This window comes from Sciurus vulgaris (assembly GCF_902686455.1).
Source record: "Sciurus vulgaris genome assembly, chromosome: 17".
NCBI lineage: Eukaryota > Metazoa > Chordata > Mammalia > Rodentia > Sciuridae > Sciurus > Sciurus vulgaris.
Window position 1 is genome coordinate 9,588,521 of NC_136478.1, and position 22,247 is coordinate 9,610,767.

General features: G+C 44.4%; 1 protein-coding gene across 3 annotated transcripts in view; it reads left to right on the forward strand.

Annotated features, from left to right (window-relative positions):
* Window positions 1-22,247, forward strand: part of ADAMTS18 (ADAM metallopeptidase with thrombospondin type 1 motif 18) — a 135,126-nt gene that overhangs the window by 43,537 nt on the left and 69,342 nt on the right. For 2 of the 3 annotated variants that reach the window (XM_079116963.1, XM_079116964.1), the window contains exons 4-7: window positions 16,433-16,715; window positions 19,651-19,844; window positions 20,090-20,173; window positions 21,784-21,943. In XM_079116963.1, coding sequence (XP_078973089.1) covers window positions 16,433-16,715; window positions 19,651-19,844; window positions 20,090-20,173; window positions 21,784-21,943 — 721 coding nt within the window. Of the gene's footprint in view, window positions 1-16,432; window positions 16,720-19,650; window positions 19,845-20,089; window positions 20,174-21,783; window positions 21,944-22,247 lie in introns of all 3 variants that reach the window. The other variant, XM_079116965.1, reaches the window with a different exon arrangement.

A 22,247-nucleotide genomic window follows, 5' to 3' on the forward strand; every position in this document is an offset into this window, starting at 1 on the left:
AGTCTGAAATTTGACATGCCAAGGGCCATGGAGGAGCTCCAGGTTGAGGAGTGACACCACGTGACCCGACTGCCTTCTTTCCTGTAACATTGCCCGTTACGCCTGGCATAGAGTATGTGGTCCACTATTTGATTAAATGATTCTTATCATTTTGCTCAATTTCCTGTACCGTGACTGTGCATCTATAATCTGGGACTGTTGGTCTTGTAATGAAGTTCCTGTGAATATAAGTAGTCAATGAAATGCATTATTATTTAGTGACTAGCAGCATGAGGTACATTTCTCTACGGGCACCTCTATTCAGTTTCCCAAACCACCTTCTAAATCCCAAGGTGTGAAAGGGTCCAGTCCATTGGTGAGGCTCTGGAAACTCAGAGAGAAGCATGGGTTGATCTGAAATGAACTGGGTCTCCTTGCCTGCCCCCTGCAGGAAAAGAAAAAATCCATTTTCTTTCTGTTCTTTGGTTTCTGCTGGAAACCAAGTACAGTTGTAGGTTTTGTTGTTGTTCTCAGATATTATAATCTCATTATTTCTAAGGCCAGCAGCTTGGTTGGTTCATGAAGCTTTTTGCAGTTATAAAAGGGAGAAGGACGGGATCTTGTTAAGGCACCTTCTTCTCTCTCACAAGCATTTACTACTATTGACATGGTAGGTCCTGCTCGTTAGCCCCGGGCCTGTTTTGGTGTTGTGCAAGACTGAGAAGCACAAGCACTTGGTGTCTAACTGCCGTGTTTCTCTTCGATGGCCTTTGTGCATGCAGTTCATGCTTATGGCGAGTGGGTGGTTTCCGGAAGTGGTTTGATGCCCTTTCGATTAAAAAGGAAAACAAAACATAAACACGTGGGATTACTGGACAGACTGATGGATAAGGTCGATGGCAGGATGGTGATGTGGCTGATGGCAGTTTCTCCAACGTGTTTGGTGACTGTTCAATTCAGCACTGCTCAGCAGGACCTTCCACGCTGTTCACGTGTGGTTGCTGAGCACTTGAAATGTGGCTGGTGTGGATGAGGCTCTGAATTTTAAATTTTATTTTATTTTAATGAACTAGATAGCCTCAGTGGCTAGCAGCTGCTCAGTTGGGAAGTCCAGACTATAGACTTGATGGGCTGAGGGAGCCATCTATGGGGAACCAGCAGGCTGGGTGAGGCTTCGCAGGTGATAAAGAGAGACCAAAGGTACCCAGGTGCCTACAGGAGAGATCCGAACACCCACCTGAGATTGTCTTCTCTGCCTCTTACTGGTGGTGACACCATGTCAATCTCATCTCCTCCTCCGGTTGGTTTCTTCTTTCTCTGCCATCTTGGGTCGGTTGTCTCCGCAGAGGCCCAGGCAGGAGCTTTGGATGTGGTTCCTGGCCCCAGAGCTGCTCCTCCCCTCAGTTCATCCTCCACATTGCAGCCACAGCCACCCTCCCTCTCTAAATCCCCCATGAGAGGACATTTTCTCAGGATAAAGCTCAAAGTCCTTAACTTGGGTGAACCCAGTGGCTTCTGTGGGTTTTATTCCAAGTTGCAGAATCTTATTCACATGTCACCTCAATGTAAATTTTTGCTAATGATGTTGTTTTTATTTTGAAGCACACGAGTGTTCACATGATGTTTTTGAGGCTCGGGGCTTCTAAAAAACCTGCCGCATTCCACTCGGGTAGCGTGTGCGTGTCCGGACACATAGCCGTGCTATGCCTGACAAATCCAATCCCCGCAGGCACTGAGACCCTCTCCCCCGCTCACCTCTGCTCCCTCACCTGGAGCTGCTTCCCCACCCCCTCCTCATCCACCTGGCCAGCTCTGGCCTCACAAAGGACTAAGCTTAGATGTCTCCTCTGGTAAGAAACCATTCCAGGAATTGGTTAGTGTCTTGTCATTGGTCTCCCAGACTCCTGGGTGTTGGGGGTCAGGGTTCGCCTTGTCATGTTTGGGTTTTCCTGGTTAGAACCCAAGCACCCTGAGAACAGTGGGCAGCCCTGCTTCATTCCTTGATCCAGGGTCTGGGTCAGCACTTAGCCCATTATAAATGCTCAATATTGGCTGAATACATTAATCTGCCAATCATACACTGTGGTGAAAGAAGTTTTCCAGACTATTCTTCCCTGCCAAAGGGAAAAAGAAAACAGTAGCTAACAAGATAAATCCAAATCCCTATTTAGATTGGAACTTCTATACTTTTTGTGGAACCAGATAATGCAAAGGTCAGGCTACTCTTACCTTTATTTGTTGTTAACTTGCAGCCCTGATCCTCCATCTAATGACTCCCTCTTTTGGTTGACTGATGCCAGTTTCATTAGAAGCTGCCATCTTGCCTCAAAAGCATCATTTGGACACTATTAATATTATTAATATTAATATTATTAATTATTATAAACAAATGCTCAGAATCGGTTTTGCATCTGATGCTTCTCTTGGTCCAGGAAGCTGAGGATATAAAGCTGAGTAGAATTTGCAAGACTCCCTCCTCTCCACCACCCTGAATGCTGGTCAAAGACCACAGTATTTTCAGCCAGGGAAGCAGCGAATGCAACAGGCCTCCCAGCACTCCCTGTGCCTCAGTGTTTCAAGTGGTTTAAGTGTATATTAGTGTTTCAAGCCCAGAGCAAGCCAGTACCGTTCATGTACCCTCCATCATGTTGAGGAAACCGAGGCACACAGCATCCATGGCCCTCCCAAGCTCACAAGCCTTACAAGCAGCAGAGCCAACGTTTGAACCCAGGCACTTGGTTCCAGCCTGTGCAATCCAAAATTCTGACTGGGGACTATTTTTGATTAGATGATCAGGGAAAAACTTTCGGACTAGATAAGTCCAACCTTGCAGAGAACACAGGGCTTATAGTGTTCCTAGTAGGGAAAGTCAGAAACAGGTTTAGCAAGTTTAAAGAAGGGCAGAAAGGCCTGCCTGCCTGGAAAGCAGGAAAGGATGGGGGTGGGTCAAGTGGTGAGAGATGATACCAGAGAGAATACAAGGGCAGGCTCCGTGTTCTCATCCAAGCTGGGTGGATGTGTCTGTTCCACCCAAATGAGAGCAGCAGTCACCAGTTAAATAAACAAACTGGGGAGAAAAAAAGGCCCAGTTTTACTCACAGCCTTGGTTGTTGATGGACAAACGTAAGACACTGGCTGTCGTCACAGTTCACGTGTTATCTTAGCTATGGTTGGAGAATCAAATAAAACTCTCTTTTTGGCAGAAGTTAAAGAACTCAACATCCTGCCATTGATTTTCTTAATGTGATCATGGTAAGTCACTGATATGCAGCCTATAATCACCTCTTTAAAGAAAGACATGATAGCAGAAGCAATTCTCTTTAAAATATGTTCCATTAAAATACCAGGATGGGATACGGAAAGTGTGGCGTACAAAGCACGAGCAGACAGAGTTAGGGCAGAAGGACCTCTGTGTGAATGCTCTTCATGGTGTGCTTTTTGAGTTGCTTCTAAAACCCTGTTTTCATTGGTAATCCGGAAGCCTAGACATGCTTGCTTTGTTGAAATCCAGTTTATTCCATGAGGACGGTGACCTGGGCCATCTTACATTCTGGAATGTAAGACATGACAGCCTGATAGGTAACTATCAGGCAGGAGATGGAAATGAGCCAGAGTTGGGCAAGAAAGCTACTGTCGCCTTCCTGCCAGACGGTGCTCATAACAGGGGATCTTGCATGACAGCTGAGTGAGCCAGGGACCTCTATGAGAGCATGAGACAAACTTGGAAGTCCCTGCACACTCTGTTATGTGTGTGTTAGCGAGTTAGCAGCATATGCATTGGCCTGACATCTTCTCTTACTTACGTCTCTCTGAAGCTGGATCTGGATGGAGGGTATTAGTTTAATTTGAAGCACACAGTCCTTTGCTATTTTTTGCCCCCCAGGCTCCCTCCTTTCTCCCCAGCATCTGTTTGGAGTGGCAATTTGGATGCAGCAGAAGGCAAGCATAGTTCACAGGACAGAAATGTTTACCCTCTTACAGGCTTCTGTAGTTTGTTTCTATATGAAGGCACCAAGAATCTGCAAACTCACAGACTTCACAAGGTTAAATAAACCAGGCCTCTATTCCAACCTTCTAAGAAAGCTGTGTTTATCTTCCTGCCTCATGTTTACAATGAGCATTCATTAATTTCTCAATGCACAGCCTTTACCAAGTCTTATACAAATATAAGTATGTACATATATGTGTAAATGCATACATCCATACATATGTATGCATACATATTATTCACCCACCCGAGCCATACTAATAGTAAAATTCTATGTTATCCTCACTTTACAAACCAAGAAACGAAGGCCACAGGAGGTTATGCAAATGATCTAAAGTTGCAAAGATTTTAAGGAATGGAGTCAGAATTTGAATCTAGGTCTAGACTCACAATCCCAGTTCTTTTTCCTTTATTCCCAGATCTCCTCACACATATTTCAAGGTATGTTTTCCTTAATACTTGCATTTGTATGTGACATACCTATGCAGTGAGCTTTGTGCCAGGTGATCTGGCTGATACAAAAGAAGGAAAAAGAAACGCCTCAGCTAGCAAGGTGTGTCTGATGTAGGGTTGAACTAGGTGAAAGGTCACAAAGTCCAGGGTCTACAGACACCTGACTGGTAGCATGAGGGATGTGGTAGGAGTGGGGACTTTAAACCGGAAACCCTATGCCATTGCCTTACGGGGTAGCCCCTCCTTAGCTGCTGCCAAGTATCCATGCATGCAAAACAGAACTTCTACCTTCTCTTGAAAAACTGAATGAAATAACAATAGTGTGTTCAAATTTCTACATGGAATAAAATGTTAACACTGAGAGGAACCAGAAAAGTCTACAAAGAGCCAGGTTGGGCCTATGGGTATAAATTCGCAGCATCTGTTCTGGAAGTTTGCTTTCCAACCCCTAGAAATTCAGATTCTGAAAGTCTGGGCTGAGTACAGCATTTGGATCTTTAAGCCTGGTGTGCATCCAGGTTGAAGTCTTGCTCTTGGGATCTTAGCTGGGCTCCAGTGGGACATAGCATCAACAAACACTTTTATTACTAAGTGTATTCCAGCCTCTGCTGTCTTGTAACAGAAATTGTATTTTGCATTAAGTTACCTGCACATGTTCCCAAGTGAAAAGAGGGTAGAATTTCAGGTGTAGAAGGTCTTTTAAATCAAGTCCAGTCTCTTCCTTAAGTAGACAAGAAAACTTAATGCTAGATAACTAAGTTCTGCTTCTCATCGGTTTTGAGACTTGGGACAATTCCTTGTTCTCCATGGATCTCATTTCCTTCCTCCATAAAATCAGGGGAATTGACCACACAGTTGCTAACACCCCATAATCCTGTGATTATTTTCCTTGGTTTTACCTTAAGGCAGGGGATAAGGGGTCGGGCAGGAGAAGATAAATAACTGAGGAAAATTGGGACCAGACGTTTCCAACATGGTGGTCATCTCTGACTCTTCCACACCATCCTTAGGAGACCTTGGAATGTCCAGTCAATCATCCAGCCCCTCCAGCAACTGCCCAATGGGTGGATGCCACGTGGTTACTTCATCACATTCTAACAGCTGATCGTTGGCATGGCTTTTAGCACCAGCTGTCTGTTTAACAAATGAATGCCATCGGTTCCAAGAGGGGCAGGGCAGGGCTGGGTGGAGAGCTTGACATAACCCATCACCACCACAGAAACAAGTAGAAACATATGTCCTGCACATCAGCAGGCAGCAGCCTGGGGAACAAGGAGCGTCTTCCACCCCAAAGGCAATTTCCTCCACGTCTTGCAAATGCACCAGGCCCTGTTCGTGTGGTTTCAGCTGGGATACAGGACGCATGTGTGTCAACTTTTCCTTCTTGGAAAGTCACTGTTTTCAGCCAGCATGTATTGGAAATTCAACTGCATAAATTCCTCCTTGTCCAAACTTAGAAATTAAATAGACTTGAGTGGAATTTAAGTAGCAAGTGATACCAAGAATTGATTTTGATTGTCAGGCTGCAAGGAATTAGTTTTCATGAAAAGGGATACTAATCTTGTATCAAAATATTTACCTGAATTGATGTGATATTGAGAGTTTAGACTGCAGTATGTGACTACCCAAAGGTATAATGTTTAAGTTTTTAAAAAGAAATCTGGAGCACAGATAGCATAACAAAACTTGATAAACTGCATGTTAGGGGATGTGTGCTCATTATAGGAATTCCTATTATCTAAATTTTTGTCATATTTCACAGTAATACCCGGCAGAATATGTGTTAGATTGGTACTACAGGAGGCAGCAAATCTCTACAGTGCAGGAGTCAGCCAGTTTTCTTTAGCGTAGAGTGTGTTCTGATGGCTTCTCCCTTCAGAACCTTCAGACATTCCTCACCGCATATGAGCCCAAACATATCCTCAGAGGTGGTTCCCTCCCGTAGGATTTTGACTTTGTATATCCCTTCCTAAATTCAGGATGAATTGTCATGCAGTGCCATCTGAGTGACAAGGAGACAAAGTCAGATACAACACTCTCTCTCCTTCACCAGGGATTTACATTACCGGGAATGAGGGGAAATTAGAGAAATTACAGCCTCTTTCATGAGCACTATGTTAAAGTACAGGATAGAGCGGAGGCTTGTGGGGGGATCTGGAAATCAGAACGATGAGTCGAGAAAGGAGTGTGTGTGCTTAGTTATGTCTGTCTCCCGCTGTAGAAGTGTTTCTTGAATGTGGCATCAATGTCTTGCTTACTTTTATGACTCCCTTAGCACCAATCATGTGGCTTTATTTGTGAAATTATTTACAAAGCACCTACCATATGCCAGGCCCTTGGCATGCAAAGAATGAGCAAGAGAGACACAAGTCCCGGGCTTCATGGAACTAATAGCAATGGACAATAAGCACGGAGGCAAATAGCAACAGGATGGACCATCAAGAACTGAGAAATCAAGATGACCGAGATGGAAAATGACAAGGTCTGCTTTGTTTCAATAAGATGGTTTGAAGAGGGGGCCTTTTGGAATTAAAAAAAAAATGCAAAAATGAAATGAGCTTTCTAGGTACAGGAAACAGCAAACACAGAGACTGAGATCTGAGATGGGAGCTGAGGTTTCCTGTTTATGGCCAGCAATGGAGCCCATGCAGCTGGAGTTGAGTTTTTAGAAAAAGGCAGAAGATGCTAGAGGTTCCTGGGGGCTGGGTTTGGAGGGGGCTGGACTGGACTGGAGGGAATCTTGAAATTCTTATTTCTTAGCCAAGAATTCATCTTGTTGTAATAGAGTATGAGGGATGCCTGTTCAATGTGTTGGTTTGTAAAAATAACTAACTATGAATGAGAGCAAACAGACTGTCAACAGGGAGACGAGCTTAGATATGAAAACGTGACTGAGCTGGAATGGAAGCATGGGGACAGAGGTAGGAGCTCCAGAGGTCAACTGGACATTGACATCTGTCAACATTCTTAGCCACGTGATACCGCATTCCATAGGCTGCTGCTTGCAACACAGAGGAATTGTGGGGAGCCCAAACATGGGTCGTGAACTTCTCACTAAAAACCTCCACTCAGATGGCTGTAGAGGTGGGACCATCTCCCCCCATTCACTCAAACTGCTCTATGTGAAGAAGGAGGCTGACTTGATGTCTCAATGTCACCATTGGTCACAGGGCCGTTCCTTTATTTCATACTTTTCAGTGTGAAGATGGAGATGGAGGCCACCAGCCTGACCCTCTGATTTTAACACTGCTCCACCTCGGCCTTCATTTCTGAGAAAGACCCGAGTCGCTTTGTGTCTCTGAGTCTCTCTGATCCATACAATGTGCCATCCCAGAAGTGGTTTGTTCTGATAGTGTCATGCTTTGAAATCTGTTATTTGAACTTCCTCTTCCCCTCCCCTGGAGTCACAATCTCCTGAATCCTAAGAGGATGCATGTCTCGGGTGTAGTCAGATAGCCCTGAGATATTGAGGAGTTAATGAAAAACAAAAGGTCCCCTTTGAATGGAAGGGTTCTGAGGGTCAGGTGAGCTTTTGCAGATGAGATGCTTCCTGCTCTGTCTGGTACCTAAGAAACAGGAGCTTGTTCCTATAGGTGATGCAATAAGAGAAGGTAGGGAGATGGGGGAGGAGGACTCTCCAAGATCTACTCATCCTGGATTAATTAATAAGTGTTGAAATGTAGGTTGTGACTAATTAAAGCAAATTTAAAAACTATATGGGTGAAAAAGGATATTATGAACATTGTGGGCAACTTCCATAGCAAAGAGTATAATAATGAAATCATACCATTGAAGAATGAAAGAAATCTATGAAATGATTTCTGGTAGGTGACTTATTACACAGTAAGCCAAGAGCAAAGTCACTAAGCTGAAAAACACCATATGGAATCCTCTACTCATTTGACTCTTTGGATGAAAATGTAGCATTAAATCTTACAAAGCACTTGATATGAGAGATTAAATTAAATTTTCATGAAATAGTCCATTCTTACCATAGTAATATAGTAATAGTCCATTTCCTTGTAATGTTCCTTCAGTTTTCTGTCTCTCTAATAAAAAGGTATGATTATAATAATACATATTTTTAAAGAAAGAAAAAAAACTATATGCACTTCTTAGCATTTATGCATTTTTGAAATATTAAAATTTATGCAGTAGGTTGTAAATATATCAACCATTTTCATATAATAGCTTAAAAAACAAGAGTCAATTCTGGAGAATGGACCAGGCATGGCTTGGACAGAATCTGGGTACTTATAACTTCCAAACCAATATTGAGCTGTGAACCACTGTATTTTGGTCTCATGGGATTTGGGCTGTTGAAGTCATTAAGTATTTATTTCAATGGAAATAGTATTAATTAGCTAAATAAGGAGCTGCTAGAATGATGTGATCTATCTGGTCCTGGTGAGTATAGTGTAAGTGCTTTGAAGAAAGGGACTGAATCTCTTTATCTTTGTGTCAGGATCATAAGCCATTGCTTGTGGTCAAGGCCATGTTAGTTAATCTTGTTTTGGAGCTAGATCAGGTTCCTGTAAGTGAAAGGAAAGGATAATTCATTTTGAACATGTGGGTGAGGGTAGAGAAGAAAACCAAGCATTTGACAAAGACTTCCAAAGCAGGATTTTGGTACCTTTACTTCTAGTTCACCATTGTCAGCGAGACTCAGAAAGTCATGGAGACTCTCCCTGCCTTGCTGAGATTAAAAGTCCCATGGACAAATCCACCCACAGGTACAGCCATGTGAACAGCAGGCCGAGGACTTAGTGGGCATCTGAGGAAGGGCCTTGGTGTGCCCAGGTGCTTGCTGCAAGGGAAGACTGTTACCTGTCTCATCCAAACAGAGGGCCAGCACATGACCTAAGAGCCCTGCTCCGTGATCCTGGTCCATTCTGCCACGTTCTCCAGAAAGTGCTCCCAGGAGAGACCTTCCATGTACTCTTGCAGGCCATTCACAGATATTTCTTTCCCTGTGACACTGATCAAACTGAAAAAGGACCTGTCACCTCTTTTCAGTGGAGAGGGAAGACAAGATATTAGGCTTCCGAAGGCAGTAAGGCTGGGTTGAAGCATCTGAACCCACCAACATTAAGGATGTGAAGCTCACTGACCGAGAGGGACATGTGAGGGGAGTAGCCTGGTGATTTCCTTCCCTGCCATCTTTCCCATCTCCACCCAAACACACCAAGGCCTGGAATCCCTGGGCTAAGCCGCTCTCCAAGGTAGAGACATTTGTGATTTTGTCTCTGTCTAAATACCTTCAGTCACGATTGTGAGAATTTCATTACAGTGTCTCTTTTCATTTCTTTTAAGCCTTGCTTAGTCCTTTCATTGCTTTCTCAATAAACTGAAATAATATTCATGCTTTTATTTTATTCTATTATTCAGTTGGACCAGAATTCCAGGTCCCATCGAAGAGGAAAATTATAATATAAACACAGTTAGAAATAGGCTTGGCTTCTCTGCTTTGTTCCCTCAAATAATAATGATAAGAATAATAAATAGGTACTGAGTGTTATCCCTGGGCCAGGCACAGTCTTTAGTGCTTTAAAAATATTAACACATTTAATACTCTAAAAACCCTGCAAATGAAGTGCTATTATTATTCCCATTTCACAGACCAGGGCCCTGACTATCAGAGAGGTTTGGAACTTCCCCAGGAGGTCAGGGAAAGACAAAAGAAGCACTTCAGTGTGGCAGAATTGTGGACACTTGGTGACTCTTATCGACAGTACCTGATTAAGCATGGATTGACAGGTTTTTGAAGGAACATTGGTGGCTGTACAAATCTGGAAACTATAAATCCCCACATATTGGATTATATTTACATGATACTGGTGTTGCGAATCCTACAGTAGTAACATTGGTAACCAAGAACGGGGAGCAGGTGCCAGGTTTTCTTTTAAAATCTATATTTTTTCCTCCAAAAGCACAAGATGTTTTTCCCTCTGATAGTAACCGGGAATCTGGAACATACATTCTTTTTTGAAGTCCCTGTTTGAAGATCAATTCAAACTGTCCATTAAACTATCTCTGTGTGCAGATGCCGATGACAAAAAATTCATATTTTGTATTCCTAGAGTTCTGGAGGATGTTATCAGTGTCATTCTGTACTTGGCATGATAGCGTCAGATTTTCCTTGCCTCTGCCTGATCGGTGGCCCAACTAATTCTGCCTGTTCTCCCCTGGACTTGGTAAACAGTTTCTGACTTATCAAGTCCCTAATGTTCTATTTAAAGCCACTGTTAAATTTTGTAGACTTTTTGTTGTTGTTGTTTGTTTTGTTTTTGGGTACTGGGGATTGAACCCAGGGTCTCTTAACACTAAGCCACATCCCCAACCTATTTTATTTTCTATTTAGAGACAGGGTCTTGCTAAATTGCTTAGGGCCTTGCTAAGTTGCTGAGGCTGGTTTTGAACTTGCAATCTTCCTGCCTCGGCAAAGCTTAAATTTTGCTTCTCAACACCTTCAGTTCTATGTTGAACCTTTCCCTTAACTCTTTGTCTTCCTCTCATTCCATTTTATCTCAATAGTTTTTGTTATTACTGGAAGAAATCCTAAAATATCCTCTTGCCTTTGGTTTTCCTCAAATAAAGACTTCCTGGCCTTTATTTTTAGTCTTTTATTTTCCCCCTCTCCCCCTACCTGGACCATAGATTTCTGTTTTATAGTAACTACACTTTCTCACTTTTTTTTTTTTTTTTTTGGTATCAGAGATTGAACCCAGGGGCACTTAACCAACTGAGTGACATCTCCAGCCCTTTTTATGTTTTATTTTGAGACAGGGCCTTACTAAGTTGCTAAGGCTGGCTTTGAACTTGCAATCCTCCTGCCTCAGCCTCCTGAGTCAGGTGAGCACCACCACACCCCCGAACACACATTCTTTAGCCTGTCACTGATTCTCCACTGAGGATTTTTTCCTTTGGGGTGTCCTCCTACAATTAATCAATTATTTGTTCTTTAGTGCTTTTGTTTAAATAAAATAATATATTTTCGATAGAATGTGGTAATCTTGACTGAAATAACAATATATTTAAAGGTTTTTGTGGTTAGATTAAAAGTTAAAAAATGAAAAATAATTTGATTATTGGTGACCACAAATATACCTCTTTCCCAATATTTTTCCATCCAGCCTATGAGGGGTTACTTTGTTGCATCTGTCAATTAAACTTGACTAAAAAGGAAATAGAATAATGATATTGCCCCCTGGGCTCCTTTATGATCACATCACGATACTTCTTTAAGATTTACTCATATCATTCCATTGGAAGTACTTGATTCAGTTGCAGGAGGCATCATTAGTTCACAAAGTCTTAATTTTTTGATTTTTTGGTAGACATAGGCCTGGGATGCAAGTTCCTTAGACATGGCCTCTACCTTCCAGGAGCTTGTTACTACCTGATTCTCATTCCTATTTTGTTTTGTTTTGTTTTGTTGTTTTGGTACTGGGGCTTAAACTCAGGGGCACTTGGCCACTGAGCCATATCCTGAGCCCTATGTTGTATTTTATTTAGAGACAGGGTCTCACTGAGTTGCTTAGTGCCTCGATGTTGCTGAGGCTGGCTTTGAACTCTTGATCCTCTTGCCTCAGCCTCTGAAGCCACTGGGATTATAGGCATGCGCCACTGTGCCTGGCTCCTCCTCTTTAAGACTGTTCACAATGAACTTTTTCAAGTGAATTGTGCTCTCATCCCAGCACTGAATTTATCAGGTATTCCTGGAATCTCTGTTCTCCTTTTTCCTGTTAATTCTAAAGCCTTTAATGGAATTGAAATATGACCTATAGGGAGGGCATCTTAAAGGAAAATGGGGAAATTTCATGAAGTGTGAGTTATACCTGATGTGAGTTCTTTGAGAATTATTTTTTGTTCTTCTATTTTTTGCTCTTGAAATCTAAAATAAGACATGTCTGCTCACAAAACGTACTTTCTCACCTTTTAAGGAATAAAATGGTAAAATATCTGAATAGAATATGGAACATGGTCAATAAGCACTTAGTTTTAAAGCTCAGAAGCTTTAAACCATGTGACAGTTTCTCTGTCTTTAAAACTGGAATGAATGGAACACTCTGAACTCTTCATGTCCCAGGTTTTCAATTCTGAAAATGTGGAACAAACTACACCAAGGTACATTAAATAGGTTGGGGACCATAGCCTAGAGCTTACATATCTTTTATTGTTATTCATAATGAAAATAAGTGAAAATATCAATTGTCCTATAAACAGGACATGGGGCCAATACAGTATCCGTTACATGCATAAGCCGTCCTGTAAGTAGGACATTGGGCATTATGTTATCTGGGATGTGGGATAAAGGGGGCTAGTATGGGAGAGTCACTGTGTGAGCTGGTCCTTCTGCAGAGTCCAGTGGGACCGCCCAGCTCTTTGCACCTGGCTTGCTTTATGGAGGGAACGGAGAGCTGGGTGCATTTCTTTTGCCATCAGCAGCTGCCAGCAGCCACACTGCAGTGGACTTGGGGCCTTTCCTGTCTACCTCTCCAGGGGAAGCCCAAGTGACCTCATACTCTGCTCCCTTCGTTGCAGGCAGCAAGGGTCTCTGTTTTCTTCCTGCTCTCATAGCTTTTCTGAGCTGTCAGTCTCTGAGTTTCACTAAGACTGCCCCTGGTTTCAATGGAAATGCCCATTTGAAAAGCACTCTATAATGCCCCACTCCATAATCAACTTCCCCTCTTCCCACCCTTCTGCTACTGTCCCTCTCAGAACCTGAGCTCTTTCTTCATGCTATATGCAAATAAATATTCCATTTTCATTTAGGATATTTGCTAGTTTAACCTTTGCTTCCCTCTTTTAATTGGAGGCCAGGGGAGACCAAGGATCTGTCCCCCTCACCCCTGTCTGGCTCCTTCGGAATCCCTGAGTTTATATCCTGATGTCGTAAGATGGATTCATTTTTGCTTAGACTCCAACATTTTTCATCAACAGAAAAAGAATGTTTTTCTTCTTTATTATCCAGCACTGTACAATTCTCATTTCATTTTAAAGGCTTATTCTAGGTTTTTGTCATTGTCATGCTGAAGTGTGTGGATCAGGGTGTTTGTCCCAATATAGGAGGGTTCTTTTTATTGTTTTCTCAGTATAGAAGTTTTCAACACGTATTTGTGTAACCTACAGTTTTCATGAAACAGAGAAAATCGAAAGCTTCCAAACCGGTTAGTCCACTCAAAGCTCGTAAGTGACTTAAGCCTTTGATATTAGTTGAACCAGGTAAGGAAGTTAGGAAGGCTGCAGGGCTTTTCAAGCCTAATTCACTTTTTTTTTTTTCCTTTAACTAATCACTGTCTTGGGGAACTGTAAATGGTGTCTTTTGTCTGCATGCCGTTTGAAAGAGGTGAAGGCTTGTCTTGGATGAGAGGCCCCCACTCGGAATGGGGAGCCCATCGTCCATCTGTGTGTGCTTCCTGCAGGGATTTCCTCCCAGGTAGCTGTGAGGTTGAAACACGGGATTGCTGAGTTCCCATGTCTTGTGGCCTTAACCTTTTTCCACTTCTGGGCTCTGGTTTTCCCCTCTCCTGTTGGTATGCTCTTGGTACCCTCCACTCTGGTCAATGTCCCTAAGAAGCAAATATGTACTGGCTGCTAATTGGGATCCCCAGGCAGCCTCTGGTAGTGCAAGTGTACATTCACGTCATGGGTCAGGGAGGGACAAAGGGTTGTGTTGTGTTTGTTGCTTTCATCGGAGACAGACACGAAGCCAGCAAAGTACAGCCTAGGTGGATTTGGAAGCAGGAGAGGGTCCCTTCGACAGGGTCAGGAGCACACCTTCTTTGAGCAGATGGCATTGAACCTGGGGCATCAGCAATGAGCACCAGAAAGCCAAACCAGTCCATTGGAGAACAAGATGGCAGGTGAAAGAGTAATATGCACGGACACCAGCAGAGTGAAAGGACTTGGAAGAGCAACAGCAGCATCCTGTTTAGACCAGCAGGAAGACGAGGGAGAGCGGATGGGTGAAGCTGGCAGGGTTTGCAGGGAGCAGATGGCACAGATATTTGAGGGCCAGGAAAAGAGGTAATGTCAGGGTGCATGGGGTGAGGGTCCTTGGCTTGGGTGAGAGCTTGGCCGATGTGGACAGGACAGGTGCAGTTCAGAATGTCTACATGAGCAATGCAGCTTCTGCTAGCACGACCTGGGCCAGATGTGGAAGGGTATGCCCCTCCAACATGGTCCTGGAGAGAAGACGGCAGCCTGCCTGGAACTGTGGGGTTTGACTTTCCTTTTCTCTTCATCTTGCCTATTAGTTCTCTCTCTCATAATCTCCACCAGGACTTGGACATGAACTGTTTTATTTATTTAGTAGGTACCTATTTTTTCTAAATACCTATGCCTAGAATAAGACCAAGACTTGGGCGCTCAGTGACTACTTGGTGAATGAAACCATCTCTTTTTGTGCCTGGGTTCTAGATACCATGTCAGTGCCACATTCCATACAGACGGTGGCAGGAAAATCAGGACCAAACCACATGTTCTGGGGTTTCCTTGAGGAATAAGAAATTGATTCCAATTTAGGGCCAAATTAAGGCTTGGGGACAGCCCCTCTGCAGCCAGTCATCCACCTGCCCTGCCCCCAGATTGGGTTAGGTGCCTGGCATGTTCCCATGGGGACCTGTCCTTGCCACCTCACCCCACTTAACCTTCTGCATCATCCTCATGGATTCAGGTGCCTGTGTCTTCCCGGTAAGCCACATGGTTTGTGCTGCTCTTGCACAGGTGTATGCCTAGTGCACTCCTGCATGCCTGGTGCCTGCTTGGTGCCTGATGAATACTTGTTGAGTCAGTCACTCCTCCTCCTCCTTATCAGTCATCAAATTGCTGCAGACTTCAGCAGAGGTTACTTTCTCTCTCCCTGTGCGGTGTCAGGGCAGGAAGGATTCTCCCCATTTTGCACATGAAGAAGGTAAGGCCTAGCCCATGGGTTCACAGCTACTCAATATTGTGATGATCACCCCTGGCGGTTAGAAAATAGAAACCACTGCGGTGTCAGTCACATGGAAAGTGATCTGATGTTAAAGGTGTAGGATTCTGCCTGGAGGAGAGTGTATGCGCGTGTTTAAGACGCCCAGAGGATGCTAATGTTCAGCACAGTTGAGAAGTCACTGGTCTGTTAAACAGTGCTTCTTGATCCTCAATGGGTGTACAAATTGTTGATTTGAGTAAGGTGCAGATCATGATTCTATGGGTCTGGGTGAGTGAGACCCAAGGGTTTCACATTCATAACAAGCCCAGGTAAGGCTGAAGTTGCTGGTCCACAGACTACAATTTTCACAGTGGAGCCCGAGAACTCTGATATCCAGAGAAGGGAGTGGAGTCCATGCTCAAAGGCAAAGGTGCACGGTGGCAGCAGGATCAGGTACAAGGATACATGCACCTGAACTTGGAAGGAGAAACTCACTGGGCGGGCTCACCGGGCTTCCCTCTTTATTGATTTAGCCAATATATCTCTTCACGATAGAGTAGCTCATTAGATACCCGCTTACAGATAACCACCCACTCCTTCCTCCGCTGCCCTTGCTAGTCTTTTTACCCAGCACTGTGAAATCAAGATGGAATATCTTGTGCGCCAGTGTCTGCCGTGCAGAGGCCAGCAGGCTCCCCAGAGCTCAGCCCTGTAGGCACACACACACCAAGATGGGCAGCTCCCTGGGAATGTGACTCAGTGATAGTGTGTCTAGCATATGTAAGGGTCTGGATTTCATACCTGGGTGCCATCCCCTCCAAAAAAAATTGACAGCCCAGTGGTAAAGAGCTCTGGCTCAGGAGGTAGAGTACCAATACTAGCTTTTTCCACCCGCTAGCTTGTCCTCAGTTTCCAACTCTGTAAAATGGGAACAGAGATAGCGACGTACTGGTGCAGGAAAAATTGGGATGACCGAGGTCCAGCAGTTTGCACGGTGCCTGTCCACGGGAAGTAGTCAACACGCATTTGCTGGAAATCCATCCTGGAAGAAGGGATGCATGGAACCATGAATGTGTTCTTTGTGTTTGACTTTTTAGTCAGGTCTAATAAGGACACGAAAAAATGAGTTCCTCATCTCACCGTTACCTCAGCTGCTGGCCCAGGAACACAACTACAGCTCCCCCGCGGGCCACCGTCCTCACGTACTGTACAAAAGGACAGCAGAGGAGAAGGTGCAGCGGTACCGTGGCTACCCTGGCTCCCGCCGGACCTCCCCTGGCCACTCCCCAAGTCACACTCCCCCTGCGTCCCCGAGTCCAGAGACAGAGTACCACCATCGAAGGTGGCAAAAGCAGCATTTTTGTGGACGACGCAAGAAATGTATGTAAGGAAACTTTTTCTCACTCTGTTCCTAGCTGGGCCTCCATGGGTTTCTTGAGTGCTGTCGGGTGACTTTGCAGGTTAAGACGGTCTACGCTGAGCACTCATGACGGTGTGTGGTCTAGGAGAAGGACCGGCCCCGTTCCTGCCAGGGTGACAGTTCTTCTGGGTTATTCTAGGAAAGACTAGATAGATGTGGTCTCTCTCTCTCTCTCTCTCTCTCTCTCTCTTCCTTCCTTCCTTCTTTCTCTCTTCCTCTCTTTCTCTCATTTATTTCTCTTCCTCCCTCCCTCTCTCTCTCTTCCTCCCTCCCTCCTTCTCTTTCTCTCTTCTTCTTCCTGCCTCCCTCCTTCCCTCCCTCCCTCCCTCCCTCCCTCCCTCCCTCCCTTCCTTCCTTCCTTCCTTCCTTCCTCCCTCCCTTCCCTCCCTCCCTCCCTCCCTCCCTTCCTTCCCTCCCTCCCTCCCTCCCTCCCTCCCTTCCTTCCTTCCCTCCCTCCCTCCCTCCCTCCCTCCCTTCCTTCCTTCCTCCCTCCCTCCCTTCCTCCCTCCCTCCCTCCCTCCCTCCCTCCCTCCCTCCCTTCCTTCCTTCCTCCCTCCCTCCCTCCCTTCCTTCCTTCCCTCCCTCCCTCCCTCCCTCCCTTCCTTCCTTCCTTCCTCCCTTCCTTCCTTCCTCCCTCCCTTCCTCCCTTCCTCCCTTCCTTCCTCCCTCCCTTCCCTCCCTCCCTCCCTCCCTCCCTTCCTCCCTCCTTCCCTCCCTCCCTCCCTCCCTTCCTTCCCTTTCTTTCTCTCTCCCTCTCTCTTTCTCTCCTCCTTTCTTTCCCTCCCTCCCTCTCTCTCTCTTCCTCTTTCTTTCTCTTTCCCTCCCTCCCTCCCTCCCTCCCTCCCTTCCTTCTCGTTTATCATCTCATTTTGGCCACAGTCTCATCTTGGTTTCTCTGCCCTTGGGAAGAGCACCCAGACAAACCTGCAGTGATGAGGGACAGCAGAGGCAAATGTCCAGGAGTGCTTGGGTGTTCCTTTGGGGGACATGAGGAAGAGACTTGGCTCAGGGAGAGAGGCAGCAGTGAATGACCGAGCGTGCTTTGTGACCCAGGCACCATCATCTGTATTTTCTAGACCAGCAACGTCCAGCAGAAATGCACTATGAGTCTCAAATGTCATTTTTAAATTTAACAATCACATTTTTTAAAAGTTTCAAAAGTTCAATTAATTTTGATACCGTTTGAGCTAACTCAATATATTCAAAATCTCATCTCAATAGGTAATCATTCTATCAAGTTACTAATGAGTGATTTTCCATTCTCTTTTTATATTAAGTTTTGGAAATCCAGTGTTTATTTTACTTTTAGAGCTCAATTGGAGTTGAGGTGATAAATTTTTGTCAGAAATAATTCATATTTAGAGTTCAGAAGATCTGAGGTTGAAAAAATAGAGTTACATATTTTGGTTGTTTCAAAGATAGACCTTCTTCATTAACTGAATCATAGATTACATTTTCAATTTAAATGAAATAATTCAATTCCTCTCTTGTACCAGCCACATTTCAGAGACTCAGCAGCCACAAGTGGTGAGCAGTTACCTCCTTGGATGGCACAGGCTGATGAGGGCTCTTCCCAGGGAGAAGAGGAATTGGCATCACTGGGAATTTAACCAGGAGCATTAATAAAGCAGCATTTTTCCCAGTTTTCATTGGCTTTGGTGTTGTTGAAACATCTCCCTGAGGAACATCCATTTAGCACCTGTCTGTAAGGGTGGCGTCAATCACGGCAGAGACGGAGTGTAATGTACGGGACATGAGACATCAGAGCTGATGTCAGGACAGCTTTATGAGTGGATATTATTCTTTTTTTCATGGAAAAGGCACCTGAGATCCAGGGCCACAGGGTGAACTTGCAGTTTTACATCTAACTCTTCATGATTTGATCTTCTAATTTTATTCTGTGAACAGCTGTGTGTACAGTCATGACTGTATCATTGTTATAGTAATTAAATTATTTCTGTACTTGTTTAGTACATAGTTACATCCTGAGTTTTCTCTGTCCTTTTCTTTCTAGGGCACCCTTGACCTTGTCACTGTGCATTGACCACAGGTGTCATGCCTGCCCCAACAGGGACTTGCAGGTCTCTGCTCAAAAACTGTGGTGGAAGCATTTAATACAGTTTTGCTATCACCCCTGACTTTACTGTTTCCCCAATAACTAAGAGGAGTCCTTATGGATGGCTTATCATCTGCGATGTTTACGTTTGTGTTGATGAAATGAGACCACAAGGCAAGCACGAGGTTTTAGAGAAGTTCACATTTTATTTAGAAAATATGCCGGGCATAGTGGCGCACACCTGTAATCCCAGCGACTCAGGAGGCTGAGGCAGGAGGATCACAAGTTCAAAGCCAGCCTCAGCACTAAGGCACTAAGTAACTCAGTGAGACCCTGCCTCTAAATAAAATACAGAATAGGGCTGGGGATGTGGCTTAGTGGTTGAGTGCCCCTGAGTTCAATCCCTGGTACTCCCCACCAAAAAAGAGAAAATAATGTATAAAGTTTCATGAATTCAGATAACAAGACTAATGTCTATTTTTACAATTTCTGAGTAAAACAAAATGAGCATTTTCTTCTTTAAGGATCCCTTAATTTATTTTTGTTGACCTGCTTTCTCTACTAATTAGAATTATGACGTGCTTTCTCTTACTTTTTAGAACATGTTGGGGCTACTAAATCCACCCGTCACCCACCCATCCACCCATACACCCAAGCAGCTATTGGGTGGATTTTTCTCCACCACAGGCCAGGTGCAGAGTGCCAGGGCAGACAACTTAGTGGAGTAGTGCAGCCGGGATTACTAGTCTCTGTCCTCCCCTGTTTAGATCTCTCTCAATCTGTCCCATCCAGATATTCTCCACTGAGATTCCTTCCACACGCTCTTATCTTCATTATAGATGCCCCCAAGCCTCCCACTGAGGACACCTACCTAAGGTTTGATGAGTACGGAAACTCAGGGAGACCCCGAAGATCAGCTGGAAAGTCACAGAAGGGGCTAAACGTGGAGACCCTGGTGGTGGCAGACAGGAAGATGGTGGAGAAGCATGGCAAGGGGAATGTCACCACTTACATTCTCACCGTCATGAACATGGTAAGGGGCTGTCTGGAGCCCTCTGACTCACACACGGCCACAGTTCGCAGAACTCCATGCCTGGGCAGAAGCAGAGCTGGAGCCAGGTGATTTTACTGGGACGGGATCAAGATTTGAGGAAACTGCCTTCACAGGCACGTGTTTGGCGAAACCAAATCCTGTGCACCTGTGAATGTGCCTGACTGGTTCCCCCAAAATGGTTTGGAAATTCTTGAAATTTTATTAGAGTTCCCTTGTTCCAACAGGTCTCCAGTCTGTTTAAAGATGGGACCATTGGAAGTGACATAAACATTGTTGTGGTGAGCCTCATTCTTTTGGAACAAGAGCCTGTAAGTGGCGAACTTCACTCATTCTGCCATTCGGGTTACATTTACTGAATATTCACCATGTGCGGATCCACGTACTAGTCATTAGATACTCACATTTGACCCTGTCCTCAAGGAAAGTACAGGTTAATAGGGCCATAAAATCCAATAATGAAATTTAGACACCACAGAGTTTGTGTGTGTGATGCACATATGTGCACCACAGGTACACAGAATATTAAATGTATATGAAAACAGGGTAAAATGTGAAATTATTTTATAAATATCATGTCGACTTCACTGGGCAGGTGGAATTTGGTCATAGATTTAAGGATTACTGGCTTTTGAAGTGGCCTACACCAGGTGATGGTAGATGCATAATGATGTTTTGAAAGTAAGTTATCAGAGAATTCTTGTTGTAAACCTGCGATCTCCCTCACACCTTCTTAGGCACTACAGAGAATGAGCAAGGGACTCTTAACTGCCCTGGAATTAATTACAGTGAGGTGCAGGACACAGGCTTGGGGAGAATCACAAAACCAAACATATAATAACTGCTAAATTGCATGGTACTCACTGCTTCGGAGAGTTTGGCCCTTTCAGCTATGTTTTCCAAAGTAGAATTTACCAATCAGACTGTTTTCTTCAATCCCCTGAGGCCTTTCCTCTTCTTCTGTAACCCCGATAAAGAATGTGAAAGGCTGGGAGTCAGGGGTGAGACAAAAGTGGGTCTACCTGCCCAGGTGTGGAGAGCTTCAGAGGTTAACGACTTGTCAAGTTGTTCTTGGAATTTTGGAAAGACAGAAGGCGTGTGTGCTGGCTGGAAGACACTTTGGTCGCAGCCTACCACTTATACGTTGCCCCAGGACACTGAAGCTAGAGACACCCTAATTCATAGATAATTAAAGTTCTTTTTCAAACCCCTCAACTTGACCCAAGTCAGTAGTTTTGACTAAGCAGACATTTTGGTAAATGATTTCTTTAAGGTTAGGTCTTATCTTACCCTTGAGGACTTGTGCTGCATTGATTCTTGGTTGGTCCTGACCTGCCATGTGTCAGACCCTTTGCTGGGGATTTGGCATAGAGGTAAATGGCAGTGTGCAGCATCTCTATTGTGCTGTTGAAGAAGCCGTAGCCGTGGATTGTCATCACCCTTCACTGATGATGATGTTCTAAGAGTTGAACAGGTCTATAAAGGTGGTACCTGGGGGCATGAGCAAAGGTGTTCCTAATCCATGTCAGTTTACTTATTGTAGAATCATAACTGTTTGGGAAGTCCGTACCTGGATTCTGTATTGCTTTAAAATTGAAGAACATTTACCTACAGCATCTGTTTTTCCTAACTAGATTGTTTTCCCTCTGTCTTGGCTCAAGTGCTCAAGTGTTTTTCTCTACTTACCTTTTTCCTTAGAAGCACGGTATTTTTTTTTTTTTTTTTTTTTTTTTTTTTTTTTTTTGCGGTGCTGGGGATCGAACCCAGGGCCTTATGCTTCCAAGGCAAGCACTCTACCGACTGAGCTATCTCCCCAGCCCAGAAGTATGGTATTTTTGTATTCGCCTGTATCCATGGAATGACTCAAACTTCTCATCTCTGTGGTAAAAATGGTGCTCTGATTTGTGTGGGTTTTCCGTAGGGAGGATTGTTGATCAACCATCATGCAGACCAGTCTCTGAATAGTTTTTGCCAGTGGCAGTCTGCCCTCGTGGGAAAGAATGGCAAGAGGCACGACCACGCCATCTTGCTCACGGGATTTGATATTTGTTCCTGGAAGAACGAACCGTGTGACACTCTAGGTATGGTATGAACAGATCCTTCGACGCCCACCTGTGTTCGTATGGAGACTTTCCGTTGGGTGGATGACCCTTGTCATTAGAGTCCTAATATAGTCACGCCTGCTTACACACCCTGAGAGGGATGAGACAGTAGAGAATAGACTCTTACAAGACCACCGTCATGTATGCGGCCCTTTGCTGACTCAAATCTCATCATGCAGCACATCGTTGTATTTAAATTGTGGAGGCCCCTCATGAACCCTGGTAAATGCTGTTCTGTTTAACTGAACATGGTGCAGAATTAGGAGCCATTTACTTTAATTCT